Consider the following 14,333-nt stretch of genomic DNA (forward strand, 5'->3'; position numbering starts at 1 on the left):
ATGTGAACCTTTAGAATTTTTCTAGGTCTACCAAACTGCCTGCCTGGGAGTTGTCCCTCTTCGCACTCCTGCTGGGAATGGACAAGAGCATCTGCTGCCAGATGGCCCACCCCATGACTCTGCCCACCTGAGGGGTGAAGCCAGTCCTTTGGCAAGCACACTTCCCTTATCGTGAGCGAGGCTGAGTCTTAGGTCTCTCCAGCCAGCTGTGCTTCCTTTCCTAGGAACCGTCAACCCACATCCTTCTGTGACATTGCTGGCTTTGTATTGATTTCTTGGTGCTCTTTATATATGGAGGACCACTGTAAATATATGTCCAGGGACCAAGCAGCCCCAGGATGAAGTTGCCTCTGGTGGGAGATCTTTCTTCTGGTGAAAACATGCATAGGCACGCCAGTCCCCAGAGCTCAGAGGAAGCACAGGAAATCCTCCCAGCTCGCCTCACACTTTCAGAGGAACTTCTAAGAAAAAACTGAGGCCAGCTAAAAGCAAAATGTCAAATGCTGGGTTGGGGGAATATACCAAATCTGTGAGGTGAGGTGTCCACAGAGAGGCCAGCCAGGCTCACTTGACACCTGCCGTGGGCTGGTGCTCTGTGGGTGGTTCCAAGCTTCAAGTTCCCAAGCACTTGGCCCCATTCAAAGGCATGCGAGTGGCTTGTATGGTTGGTGGCAGGATGTAGCCCCCCACTTTGCCAGCCCAAAGTGAAGCTGGGGGAAGTAGGGGGTCTGTGGTCCCTCATTTCCCAGGAGGTGATGGGGGCCGGGGAGCCTCATGGCAGCCCTGTGACATCTGCTCCTCCCTGCCCCTTCCCACCTTTTAAAAAAATTTTGGCCGCGCTGAGCAGCATGCGGGATCTTATTTCCCAACCAGGGATCGAACCCGTGCCCCCTGCAGTGGAAGTGTGGAGTCTTAACCACTGGACCACCAGGGCAGTTCTGCCTGCCCCATTTGAGAGCTGAGAAAATGAAGACCCAGAGGACCGGGGAACGTGCCTTAGTCACACAGCTGGCAGATAGCAGGGCAGCCTCGGAATCCTGCCCTCTGCTCCTCACACCAGGTGCCAGAGCCTGGAGCAGCAAGGGCCGTGGTGCAGCCCGGGCAGTCTTTCCGGAGTGGGTCTGGCCAAGATTCACCTCCCAGGCTTTGGGTCCCGGCCCAACCCTCCAGACACTCTGCTCAGGGCCAGGCTCCAGGCTTGGATGACTCTAGGGGATCCTGGTGATGAAAGTGGCACACAGGTGCTGTCTGCGTGTCACCTCCTCACACCCCGCAGCCCCTGCTGTGCTGAGTGACATCTGCAGAGAACAGCACTGCCATCCCCGGGGCTACCCAGACTGGCCAAGTCTACGTCTGTGTCTGCATCTTAACACGGCCCCTGGTTTGAGACACACCTCTTCTCTGCACCCTGTTCCTGGGAGGGAGGTTCCAAGGGGTCACAGCAGCCGTCCCTGATCCCAGGCCACTGTGCTGCACAGGGAAGGTGGAGCACCTGGCCCCAGGCAGGAGGGGGCCCGTCTTGGGAGGGGAGGTGGCTCTGCACAGGGGCGGCCGTTTGTGGAAGTCGGGCCTTAGGGCCAACACCCAGGATGCAGCCAAGCCCTCTGCTCCCAGGGAGAGGCTGGGCGTCACTGTCTAACCTCAGGGGTGGCAGAGCTGGGAGGAGAAGCCGGGGACACCCCCACTTTTTCTGGCCTCTGCACCTCTCTGCTCCCAGCTCCTGTCTCCTCCCCCCGGGACATTCACAGCTTCGATGTGAAGCCAGTTGTGGATGATGTGACCACTTCGGGTCCCCATTTCCCGATTGTGCACCCGACGAGGGCAGGTCTGCTCTGTCTCATTCATGCTGTGTCCTCCCACCCATGAGAAACAGACAAGGGGCTGACAAAAAAGCCCATGAGGAGAGGGGGGGAGGGGGGGATGGATCTGAGCACCTCAAGGGTCCTTGGAGGCTCATGTGGGATGTGGCTTTGGCTCGGCGCTCCAGAGGCCCGTCACAGGGTGTCGCCGAGAGGACACAGCAACACCCTGTCCCTGGAGATGTCCTGGCAGGGCCTGTATGGCTGAGGGCAGCCCTGGCCAGTGGGTGGGTACAGTTGGAGGCCTTCTGAATCCTGAGGGTCCAATGACATTCTCTTCGTGATCTTCAGAACATGGGTCAGGTGGGGTTCTTGGGAAACCAAAAGAGCAGAGACTCGGATCCGAGCAGTGACCCAGTCAGGAAGGATGGGCTGGATGCCGCAGCACTGGCTGCTTCCTGCCTGGGAGAGGAGGGGGGCGTGTGAGGTGGGCGTCCCCTCCACCTCGTGGGGAGAGGCGACTCAGCCAAGCTAGAGACTCAGGGTCCTCCTGGGTCCCTTTCCTTCCCTCCCTCCACGGTCTGCACACCCAGCCTCCAGGACAAACCCAGGATCTGGCTACCGACACCACTGGCGTCCCAGTATCACCAGCTCAGATGACCACAGCGCTGGGCTCTGAGTCACATGTGTTCCTGCCTCCCAGAGACAGGATGGTTTTCCGCTAAGGGCAGGTGTTGTCCCCCTGCCACGTCCCCTGTCCCCCCGCCACGTCCCCACACCTTCGGAACCCTGAGCACCTCGCAGGCCTGCAGGCAGTGTCCAGGGCCCTGCAGCCCCTCTACCCATTGGATGGTTTACCCCTTTTCCCTAGGCTCTGCAGAAGGCCGCTGATGGGGGCGGCCTGTGCGAGCCGGGGACCTCCCGTCAGCAGCGACTGTGTGTCTTGTGCCCGGCGTCAGCTCTTTTACCCCTTGGTTGTGTTTTGGGAGCTGGTGGGCAGTAGGAGTCGAGGAGCCTTCTTTCTCTTCCTGCTTTCTTGGAAAGACCAGTGCCCACATTCCTGGCCCTCATTTGTGGGCAGAGGCAGGCGTCAGTCCCAGGAATGGGAAAGCAAGTTCCAGAGAGCCGGAGGCCATGGGGAGAGAGCAGAGGGCTGGGGAGGATGGCCTTTGCCTGGGGTGGGGTGTGGGGGCTGAGAGAGTCCTGGGAAGGCTCTTGACCCCATGGAGGCTGATGGGCATTGCCCGCTTCTGTTGTGTTTGGAGGAGGAAGTGATGTATTAGGGCCTCCTAAACTACTCATTTATCTCTGCATTTCTACAAAAGTTTTCCGAGATGAAACAGCAAAGGGGACAGGGGCTGGGGGGTGGTAGGGGATGAGGGGAAGCGAGTGGGAGTGATAGGGGCTGGGCCACAGAGGACCTTGTATGCTGTGAGGCCCTGGAGGTCATGGCAGGGTTTTGCCCAGGACCTGAGAAGGCTCAGATGTCCTTGAGTTTTGTATTGTTTTTGAGGTGGAAGTCATATAACCTAAAATTCACCATTTTAAAGTATATAATTCAGTGACATTTAGTGCTTTTACAGTGTCGTGCAACTATCGTCTCTGTTTAGTTCCAGAACGTTTTCATCACCCCAAAGGGAATCCTGTACCCTCAGGCGGGCACTCCACACCCCCCCTCCCCCAGCCACTAATCTACTTTCTGTCTCTGTGGATTTCTGGACGTTTCATATAAATGGAATCATGTAACACGTGGCCTTTCGTGTCTGGCGGCTTTCACTCAGCCTGATGTCTTCCAGTTTCTTCCATGTTGTAGCATGAATCAGTTTCATTCTTTTTTTTATGACCGAGTAATATTCCGTTGTATTCATATACCACGTTTTGTTTATGCATTCATCCACTGATGGGCATTTGGGTTAGTTCCACCCCTCTCCTTTTCAAAACTTTATTTTTATTCCAAGACAACCTTTGCCTTGTGCATCCTCATTTTGAGGTGCAGGAATCTGTTTTACTTGTCGCATCCCCAGCTAACTGCCCCCATAGGTAAATCCATCTTAGGGCAGTTATTCTTGGTTTTATGGCTTCCTTACGTTGGTGACAGGAAGATCCCACGCAACCTCCTGTTTCCTGGGCCTGGGTTCAGTCCTCCTGCGTCCTCTTATAGCTCTGGGGCTGCGGACAGCCTGTTCAGCGTGTCCCTGAAAGGTAGGACTGACAGGCGTTTCCCCTCGACTAGGCATCCACCGAGTGCAGCCAGGGCCGAATTCTTCCGTAAACGGCCAGGGTGACTTGATGGTCGTGTGGCCGCCCTCCCCTGGGGTACAGGGCACAAGAGGCATGCTGGCTGGTGTCAGAGTGGCTGGACCTTGAAGGTCAGCACCCGCTGGAGGTGGCTCTCCCTCTCCCACGGTGAGAAGCTGGCCCGTGGCACCCCCAACCCCGGGGCTTAGTGCCACCCGGGAGGCTGCAGGTTTCAAGTTCCTCCTTCAGACCTGTGCTGGAGCTCTGCGCTGGCAACTAATCCCACCCCGCCTCCTGCAGGGGAGAGAAGAGGGGCTTACTCGTGGGGATGGCTCACTGGGGCACAGGGGACAGTGAGGTGACATGGAGAGTCCTGTTCCTTAAAACGAGCACTCAGTAGGCACAGGACATTTTATTTGCTATTATTTATTTATTTATTTTTGGCTGCGTTGGGTCTTTGTGGCTGTGCGCGGGCTTTCTCTAGTTGTGGCGAGCAGGGGCTACTCTTTGTTGCGGTGCGTGGGCTTCTCATTGCAGTGGCTTCTCTTGTTGTGGAGCACGGGCTCTAGGCGCGCGGGCTTCAGTATTGTGGCTCGTGGGCTCTAGAGCGCGGGCTCAGCAGTTGTGGCACGTGGGCTTAGTTGCTCCTTGGCATGTCGGATCGTCCCGGACCAGGACTCAAACCTGCATCGGCAGGCAGATTCTTAACCACTGCACCACCAGGGAAGCCCCAGCACAGGTCATTTTAGAATGAAAGCTAATGAAATAAATTTTTAAAGAGGAGAAGGTTGGAAGCAACCCAAAGGTTCATAGATGGGTGAACAGATAAAGGAATTATGGTATGTCCACACAGGGGAATATTACTCAGCTAGAAAAAGGAATGAAGCGTTGACACACGCTACAACATGGATGAACCTTGAAGGCATCAGGCTGAGTGAAAGAAGCCAGATACAAAAGACCGCATGTTGCATGATTCCATTTATATGAAACATCAAAACAGGCAAATCCATAGTTACAGGAGACAGATTAGTGGTTGCCAGGGGCTGGGGGAGGGGGATTGTGGGGGTGACTGGTAATGGGTGTGGGTCTTCTTTCACAGTGCTGAAATGTTCTGGAACTAGATAGAGGTGATGGTTGCATAACATTGTGAGTGGATTTTATGCCACTGAATTGTATACTTTAAAATGATGAATGTTATGTGAATCTCATCTCAAATACAAAAAAAAGGGATGCGGGAGGCTCTGCAGGTCCTGCATCAAACCCCGCCCATTTCACAGGCGGCAAATGGAGGCTGGAGAGGCGCATCCACTGCCACGGCCAGTCAGTGGGCAGGTGGCAGACACCATTGGGACCCAGGCCTGGTTTCCACTTCTCTGGGGCTGGTTCTGGCAATTTTGCCTCCACCCGGGGCAGCTTCAGAGCCCTGCCAAGCCTGCCCAGGGACCAGACGGCCCTGAGGCCGGTGAGCCACCTGCCCACCTCTGCTCTCCCCCAGCATGGCCGACAAGAACGGGGCCCTCAAGTGTACCTTCTCAGCCCCGGGCCACAGCACCAGCCTCCTGCAGGGCCTCGCCGCCCTCCGCGCCCAGGGCCAGCTCCTGGATGTCGTGCTCACCATCAACCAAGAGACCTTTCACGCGCACAAGGTGGTCCTGGCCGCCTGCAGCGACTACTTCAGGTGAGCGTGGGCCCCCAGGGGCAGGGTGGAGGGTGCTGCCCTTCTAAGAGGGAAGATCTCAGGGCTGGGCATCTAGCCGGGGATGGCTCTGAGGGAGAATGGCTGGGGTTAGCCCATCTTTGGGTTTAGAGAGAAGTCCAGTAAGCCTGCAGGTTTTTCCAGGTTTGCTGCTTATTCAAACTTGTGGGGGACACTGAGCAGACAAGCAGAGCATGCCTGGGGCACAGAAGTGGGTGCCCGATGAGCAGCTTCTGCCCTGCGAAGGTGGCAGGGCTCCGTCAGGTTTTCATTCTAAGGCTTTATGTGATGCCTGCATGTGCCAGGCGCTGTTCTAGGCCTTGGGGATTTAGCAGGGATAAGACAGGCACGAGCTCTGCCCTCATGGCACCTGTGCTCAGGCTGACGGACGGGAGGGACACCTGCTCGGCCGCCCTTGTGTGCGCCAGGTTCTGTCCAAGGCCCCACGTGATGAGTGAGGCCTTGCTGGGTGTACAGGTCTCTCTACCCTAAAGGCCCTTTCCTGAAAGCTCCTTCCCTGTGCCTGGCTGGGCAGCGGAGCGAGGGCCCCACGGAGCAGGGCTGCGGGCCATTCTCATCAGCTGGGGGCTGTCACAGGCTGGGGACAGTCTCCCTCATTCCCTTAGTGACCAGCTGGCAAGCTTCCTCCTGACACCAGAGAGAGCTGGGGTGCCGCCCTGGGGGTGGTTCTTCAGCCCCACATTGCCAGGGTGGCCGAAGCGTTCCCACCTGCCATCCCAGGTGCCCGTCTTGGGCTGCATGTTCCTCGCAGCTGGGGTGCCTTGCCTGGTGCGCCCCCTGGCTGCCCGCCCCACGGGCTCAGAGGGGCCATTCTGGGGAGTTGGAGCAGCCAAGCCATCTGGGGCGCCGCTTCTATTTTTATTCTGGATTTGGGGACGGGCGGGCTGGCCCAGCCAGAAATGCCCTTTAAAGGCTCCTCTGCGCTGGCACTGCAGTTGGAGAGGCCTTAAAAGGCAATGCTCCCTCCCGTCACCGTCACCGTGATTGCTTCTGCCTTCGATGGGCTGACGGGACTCGCGGGGACAAGAAGGGGCAGGGTCCAGGGGGCTGGTAGAGCACTGCGGTGGAGGGTTGGGGGGTTGTTAGTGGCCGCACGGCAGCACCAAGCTCAGCTGTCCCTCCTCTGGGGCCTGAGCTGGGCCCACTGGGTGTGCGACTAGGGGACGGACATCTGTCGGGCAATGTCGGGAAGTTCTCTCCCCTCAGACGGCTGTCACAGGCGTGTGCTGATGGTAGTTATAATTATGAAATGCCAGCTTGCCCCAAGCTGGAGCACACGCCATCTTCTAGAACCTGCCATGAACCCTGAGCAGGCACTGGGGTTCTCACCCCTCTTCCTGGTGGGGGGCCCTCAAAGGCCATGGGGAGCTGTGACCCAGGGCCTACGTCTCTCAGCAGCGCTCACATTAGCACTGCTTCTCAGAGCAGGATAGCACGGCTGACAGAGCTGGGGTTACTTGCTGCTGGGGGGCGGGTCTCACGATGGGCTGGTGTTCCTTTGGGCCATTCTCAGGGGGCTTTCCTGACCACGTAAGCCTCTGGAGATGGCAGGGACCCTAGCACCGCCCCCTGATGGGCACTCTGACTGGGCACCCTCACCCCTCCCCAACCCATGTGACAGTGACCCAGGCTGGGGAACGTGGAGCCAGCTGCCCACGTGAGGGGCTGGGCTCTGTGAACCACAGTGCCTAGTGCCCTTGGGGGTCCCTGCCTTGTCTCCTGAACTTGCCGCCGGCGTGGTCGTCCAGGGCTGGGTGTTAATGTGGGGCTGGAGACCTGTCCCCAGAGCCAAAGCCAAAGCCAAGGTTTGGTCGTCTCTTGCACAGCCGCACCAGCCCTGCAGCGAGCAGCCCCTGGTCCCCGCCCTTTGAGGCAGCTGGGCCCCAGCACCGCACACTTCTGGGTGAGGCCAGGCAGGGCTCCACGTAGGGGGGCGGAGTGGGGAGTTGCTGCTTGTAGGAAGATGCATGGCTAGGGGTGGATTAAAAGTCTTTTCCTTTTTGCCTGTCTTTAATGAGCATCCAGCCTGCTTTCCCCTGGCCGGCCGTGCCCTGCTCACAGTGTCCTGGGGCCAGGCCATGCTCGGGCAGCCACAGTGCCCCTTGGCTGCCCCGAGCCCACATGCTATGTTTCTGACCTTCAGGGCCATGTTCACGGGCGGCATGAGGGAGACGAGCCAGGACGTTATTGAGCTGAAGGGCGTGTCGGCCCGCGGCCTGCAGCACATCATCGACTTTGCCTACAGTGCCGAGGTGACACTGGACCTGGACTGTGTGCAGGACGTGCTGGGTGCAGCCGTGTTCCTGCAGATGCTGCCCGTGGTGGAGCTGTGTGAGGAGTTCCTCAAGGCCGCCATGAGCGTGGAGACCTGCCTCAACATTGGCCACATGGCCACCACCTTCAGCCTGGCCTCGCTCAAGGAATCGGTGGACACCTTCACCTTCCGGCACTTCCTGCAGATTGCCGAGGAGGAGGACTTCCTGCACCTGCCGCTGGAGCGCCTCGTCTTCTTCCTGAAGAGCAACCGGCTGCAGAGCTGCGCCGAGATTGACCTGTTCCGTGTGGCCGTCCGCTGGCTGCAGCACGACCCCGCCCGGCGGCTGCGCGCCAGCCACGTGCTCTGCCACATCCGCTTCCCACTCATGCGGTCCTCAGACCTGGTGGACAGCGTGCAGACGCTAGACATCATGGTGGAGGATGTGCTGTGCCGCCAGTACCTGCTGGAGGCCTTCAACTACCAGGTGCTCCCCTTCCGGCAGCATGAGATGCAGTCGCCGCGCACAGCCGTGCGCTCGGATGTGCCCTCGCTGGTTGCCTTTGGTGGCACGCCTTACACCGACAGCGACCGCTCGGTCAGCAGCAAGGTGTACCAGCTGCCCGAGCCGGGGTCCCGTCACTTCCGTGAGCTGACGGAGATGGAGGTGGGCTGCAGCCACACGTGCGTAGCCGTGCTGGACAACTTCGTGTACGTGGCCGGGGGTCAGCACCTGCAGTACCGCAGTGGCGAGGGTGCCGTGGACTCCTGCTACCGCTACGACCCCCACCTGAACCGCTGGCTGCGCCTGCAGGCCATGCAGGAGAGCCGAATCCAGTTCCAGTTGAACGTGCTGTGCGGCATGGTATACGCCACAGGTGGCCGCAACCGGGCCGGCAGCCTGGCCTCAGTTGAGAGGTACTGCCCGCGGCGCAATGAGTGGGGCTACGCCTGTTCACTGAAGCGCCGCACGTGGGGCCACGCGGGTGCCTCGTCTGGGGGCCGCCTCTACATCTCGGGCGGCTACGGCATTTCGGTGGAGGACAAGAAGGCCCTGCACTGCTACGACCCCGAGGCCGACCAGTGGGAGTTCAAGGCTCCCATGAGCGAGCCCCGAGTGCTCCACGCCATGGTGGGCGCTGGCGGCCGCATCTACGCCCTCGGTGGCCGCATGGACCACGTTGACCGCTGCTTCGACGTGCTGGCTGTGGAGTACTACGTGCCCGAGACGGACCAGTGGACCAGTGTGAGCCCCATGCGGGCCGGACAGTCAGAGGCCGGCTGCTGCCTGCTGGACAGGAAGATCTACATCGTTGGGGGCTACAACTGGCGTCTCAACAACGTGACAGGCATCGTGCAGGTGTACAACACCGAGACGGATGAGTGGGAGCGCGACCTGCACTTCCCGGAGTCCTTTGCCGGCATCGCCTGTGCCCCTGTCCTGCTGCCCCGGGCCAGGACCAGGAGGTAGCTCCCCAGACCCCGGTTCCCGGCCTGGCCGCCTGCTGTTTCTGCGAGGGGCTTGGCGGGTGCGTGTCTGGGCGGGGAACTTCAAATTCCCACCCCCGCGGGCTGGTCTCGCATAAGGCACCCTCCTCACCCCCCCCTTCCTTCCTGAAGCAGATTCTGGCTCTGTGCCCAGTGGGGGAGGCTGCCAGCAACAAGGCTGATGTGGCAGCAAACTCACACCCAAGGTGGTTTCCTCGCCCACCTTCAGTTCTCGCTGGCTGCCTGGCGGGCGGGAATCGGGGTCTCCTTTGGGGCGTCGTGGTGTGGCTTTGCCCCACTTCTCTCCCCTCCCCCTGCCTGGAGGTCTGAGAAATGCAGATACGAACTCGTTCCCGGTTGATCCCCAAATTCCCCCCAACCCCCATGAGTTGCATGCGTCCTTTTTAAAATAAACATATCCCAAGTCTCTAACATATGGACCTCCAGGAGCAGGAGAAGCGGCTGGCAAGTACCTGGCTCGGGTTGGCCAGAAGGGCACGTTTCCGCCTCCCCAAGAAGCCTGAGCTGCTGGGCAGGAGGGAGCCGGCACTCATTTCTATTCCTGGCCTGGGTCTTAGCACCTTCAGGGTGTTCTGTCATCCGCTTTCAGGAGGAAAAACAACACAGCCAGCTCCCAGAGACCGTCCTTACGGGCATCAGGCCTTCCCGTTTGGCCCTGGGTGATGTGTGGGGCCTTAATAAGAACGGGCTGACTCTCCTCATCCCTGTCCCGGTCCCATGAATGAAAGGGGACGCCTGCTTCAGAATCTCACAGTGCATCTGCATTCCACAGGCCTGTCCCGTGCTTTTTATTTCTCCCCCTCTTTCCAGCCCTCTGCTCCCCCCAATCCTGTGTTCAGGTTGACATGCCGCAGGCCTGTGCCCACCCTGCGTGGGAAGTCAGGCGGGCTGTGAGGCCTCTGCCTTCAAGGGCTTTGCGGCATCTCCAGCCACATTTGCTTTGGTGTCTAAACCTCAAAACCATTTTTTTTTTGTTGTTGTTCTCTTCTGCTTTTTTTTAAGAGGCCAGCACCACTGTCTTATAAATGGGATTTGTACCCTCGGGGCAACTTAAAGTGTCTCTTCTGCTGCTAATGGACGATTGATGTCGTGTCTCTGTGACCCGCTCGCCATGTAAATAATTAACCTCATACCTTAGCAGACGTTGTCTCCTAATACTTTCCTTTTATTTAATAAAAATGTTATGGTAAAAAGATGGAGTGGGCCCAGTGCTGAGCTTGTGGGCTTGATGGGTCGCAGATTCCTCGTGTCCTTGCATGTTTGGGGGCTCCTCTCCCCCCTCGCCCTTTTCCAGCATTGCAGAGGAGCCGGAAGTGGGGCCGGCCTTTGGCTCAGAGGCCTGGGGCAACAGGAAAGGAGGCTAGGACGTCCTTCCACCCGGCGCCTGGAAGACAGAGGGCAACCAGCCGGGGCAAGGCAGCCTTCCAGAGACTCTTTCCAGGTGGTTCCTTGCGCCTGGTGACCCGGCCCCCTGCCATCAGCCAGCCCCACAGCCCCTGGCAGGTTCTGTCTCCATCTGCTCAGTCCTGGGACTCCAGGTTGGGAAGCTGGGGAGCCCCCCTCCGCAGAGGCTGTGATAGGGGAGGAGCAGGGCAGGTCCTAAAGGAAGCATGAAGTCACTGTGCTTCCCTATGGGGCTTCCGGGATCATCCTCAAAACGTACCCACAGGCCTGGTGCTCCTGTGCAGTGGCCGTCAGGGCCCGGGGTGAGGCTGGGTGTGTGTATGGGGGTGCAGGGTGGAAATAAGAACTTGGTTGGGAACCAGTAAGGAGCCCACACTGCCAGGGGCATAGAAGTGAAAAAACAGCAGCCCTCAGGGACTTACTGGAACATTCTAGCCCCTTCTCATCACCCCCAACCTGAGCTCCCCCAAAGAGAACCCTTCCCTGCTGGAGGCACGGCCCCTTCGGGGTGGGGGGGAAGGGAGAAGAAGCCTTTGCTGGCTGCAAGTCCCCCCAGATCAGCTCACACCTCAGAACATCTTGTCCCCAACGAGCTGGCAGGGGCGCCGGCGCGGAGTTGGGGGCGGGGAGGTGCTGCCATATCTAACTGGGTCGATTGTGCATAACTGTCTGGGCTGGTTCATGGAATGTTCTCAGGGGCCCCCTGCCCCTCCCTCTCCACACCCACACCCCCCCGGAAGAAAGGAAAATTATTTTTCGTATTGTAAACTTTAAACACGAAAAAGCTGTTTTTAATTTAGCAGAAACTGGCTTGCATCTTCACTTTGTGCACATTTGTGTCCTTCAGAGGGAGGCGGAACATGCGTGCACACAGGCACGCAGACGCTTACACGCACACCTGCACTCATGCATCTGACACCCACATCCACGTGGTCACACTCACAGGTAGCCTTGTTCATAGGCCGTGTAACGTACTCACATGCTCACTCACGCACAATTAAACACACAGCTCACATGTGTACATGCTCCTGGACTAGCCTGGCCCTCCTCTGCACAGCACCCTGAAGGGGTCTGGAGCTCATCACCTCATCACCTCCTTCACCTTTGGCCCAGGGTAGCTTGGGCACGTAGGGACTGAGCTTGTGGAGAGCCCGTCTGCTTCCAGATATCCTGCTTTCCCACCGTGGCCCTGGATGTGGCCGGCAGGAGCCTCCCTCTGCACCTGGGCTTGGGCTGTGGGAAAACGCCATCTCCTGGGACGGTGGGATGGAGGCCCGCGAGAGGGAGGCCAAGTGTGACTTCTGGGGCCTCACAGTGAGCGAGGGCCAAGGGGGCCTCGGGGGAGCCGTGTGAGGTGGGAATCTGCCCCAGACCTGGCCAGCTTGGAAACCCGCCCCTGGCTTCATCTCTGAGAACGCAGCTCCAGCCCCTCTGTTCTCACGGGCCCTGGAGCTTTTGCTTCTCATGGTGGAGCCTCGGCACATCAGTTTTATTAGGGGCACCTGGCCATGTGTCCCAGGAGGCACAGCCTGAATGTTTGTTGCACAAATGACAGCTTTTGGGGTGGGGTGGTGGGAGCAGAGTCTCATCCACTCCAGGATCCGTGGGCACCGTTGGCCTGCAGACCCCCAGGGCAAGAGGGCCACGAAGCCGTGCTTCTGCCCAGAACAAAGGTCCCAGCTTAATTCTTGTGGCTGACCCCGCTTGTTGCCATCCCGGCGATCATTTCACCCTCCTCACCAACAGCCATGGTTTGGTGCCCAGCCTCGGGGGTTAATTTAGGATTTGGCTGAGCCATTCTTGGCAACGTCTTTTGTGGGGGTTTTTCTCCATCTGGGCACATTTCCCAGTTCTGGCCAGCAAGTTTTAAGGGGAGGTCTGGGGTAGGGGTTTCTGGACACAGGAAAGGTTTTATTGCCCCCTTCCCTCCCTTACTGTTTCCTACGAGGACATGATGCCAGGAGCTTCTGTAGCCATCTTGTGGCCATGAGGAACAAGTTAAGACAGGCACAGAGATGCTGCCTCCCAGAGCCCTGAAACCATGGGGGCACCAGTCCCACCCTGGAACCTCTTACCTCCAGACTCCTTTTTATGAAAAATCACAATGTCTGTGCCACTTAAGATACTAGTGGTCAGATATTCTGCTAATTGTAACCCAAACAGTTCCAAAATTATAATATAAATGTAACAGATGCTGGGGTTTCCCCATCTTATGTAAGTCAAGGTTTTAATTTGCAAGCAGCGGCAACACCGGCCAAATTAAATAGCAAAAATGTGCATTGGAAGTCTGTTCAGTTCCTCACAAAAGTGGCAGGAAGGCTGGAAAACCAGGCTCAGAAAGTGGTAGAAATCAAGGAGGCGAGGGTGATTAGCTGAAATCATGCCAGGGAACTGGTTGGTGAGGTCACTCCTGCCACCACCACAGAATCCAGATGCCTCAACTGGCACTGCCACTGGTACTCCGCCATAGCTGCCCCTGGAAACCACATGCTCCTGCCCCAATGCTGTGTCTTTGCATCACTTGGAAACATCCTGTTGGCCCAGCCCATGTCCTGCTCCAATGCCCTAGGGAGTGGGGAAAGTTAGTACCTCAGTGTATTAGTCAGCTGCTGCTGCTGTGTAACAAGCAACCCCAAGTCTCAATGGCATGCAAAAATATTTTTCACATGTCTGTGACTCAGCTGGGGTGGGGTATTTGTTCTAGGCTTCCCTTGGCTGAGCAGCTCTGCTTCCAGGTGCAAGACTGTGGAGTAACCAGGAAGTTCAGCTCCACCTACCTTGCATCTTCCTGGGACCAGCAGCTAGTCAACCTATGTTCTCCTCTTACAATGGTGCCAGAGGACAAGTGGGATCACATGAGGCTTCCTAAGGTCCAGATTCGGAACTCTTGTGCTGCTGCTTCTACCCATATTCCTTTGGCCAAAGCAAATGATGTGCTCAAAATCAGGGCTGGGTAAATATCCCCTACCTTAGGCAGGAAGAATGCACAGCGGTGTGGCAAAGGGTGGGACACAGAAATGAAGGGGAACTGAGGCCCATAATTTGACTGATCACACCATTGGCTTTGGAGCCTCTGTTGTCATTGGGGAGGCTGAATTCCCATTATGGGGATTCCCCAGCCTCCAGATGCTGGGCCACCAAAAAGAAAAGCCGGCTGTATCTCTTCTGCAGCCACTGCCCCCTAGAGGTTGGGGAATCTTTCTCTTTTATTGTGGAGTAGATTGGGGCTGTAAGTGTCCTGGGCTTTTGGACAGCGGGTAGCGGGGGGCTCTGTGAGGCAGTTTAGCTGGAGCTCAGCCAAGTCTCAGGGCATTCTGGTGTCACTGGAAGGCCTGCCCCAGATGTCCCTTCAGCGTGGTGGTTGTTGTGGTGGGGACTGGACGGTTGGCTCTGCCCCACCATACCCTAGATC

The 14,333-nt window shown here is 57.9% G+C and overlaps 1 protein-coding gene across 2 annotated transcripts in view; it reads left to right on the top strand.

Annotated features, from left to right (window-relative positions):
• The window catches only part of KLHL26 (kelch like family member 26), a 28,186-nt gene extending 17,474 nt beyond the window's left edge, over nucleotides 1-10,712 (top strand). Inside the window, exons 2-3 of one of the 2 annotated variants that reach the window (XM_067733300.1) lie at nucleotides 5,533-5,709; nucleotides 7,892-10,712. In XM_067733300.1, the coding sequence (XP_067589401.1) occupies nucleotides 5,533-5,709; nucleotides 7,892-9,479 (1,765 nt within the window). In that variant the 3' untranslated portion in view covers nucleotides 9,480-10,712. Of the gene's footprint in view, nucleotides 1-5,314; nucleotides 5,710-7,891 lie in introns of both variants that reach the window. The other variant, XM_067733301.1, reaches the window with a different exon arrangement.
• The last annotated feature ends 3,621 nt before the right edge of the window (nucleotides 10,713-14,333 follow it).

This window comes from Pseudorca crassidens, chromosome 3, assembly GCF_039906515.1.
Source record: "Pseudorca crassidens isolate mPseCra1 chromosome 3, mPseCra1.hap1, whole genome shotgun sequence".
NCBI classification, from domain to species: domain Eukaryota; kingdom Metazoa; phylum Chordata; class Mammalia; order Artiodactyla; family Delphinidae; genus Pseudorca; species Pseudorca crassidens.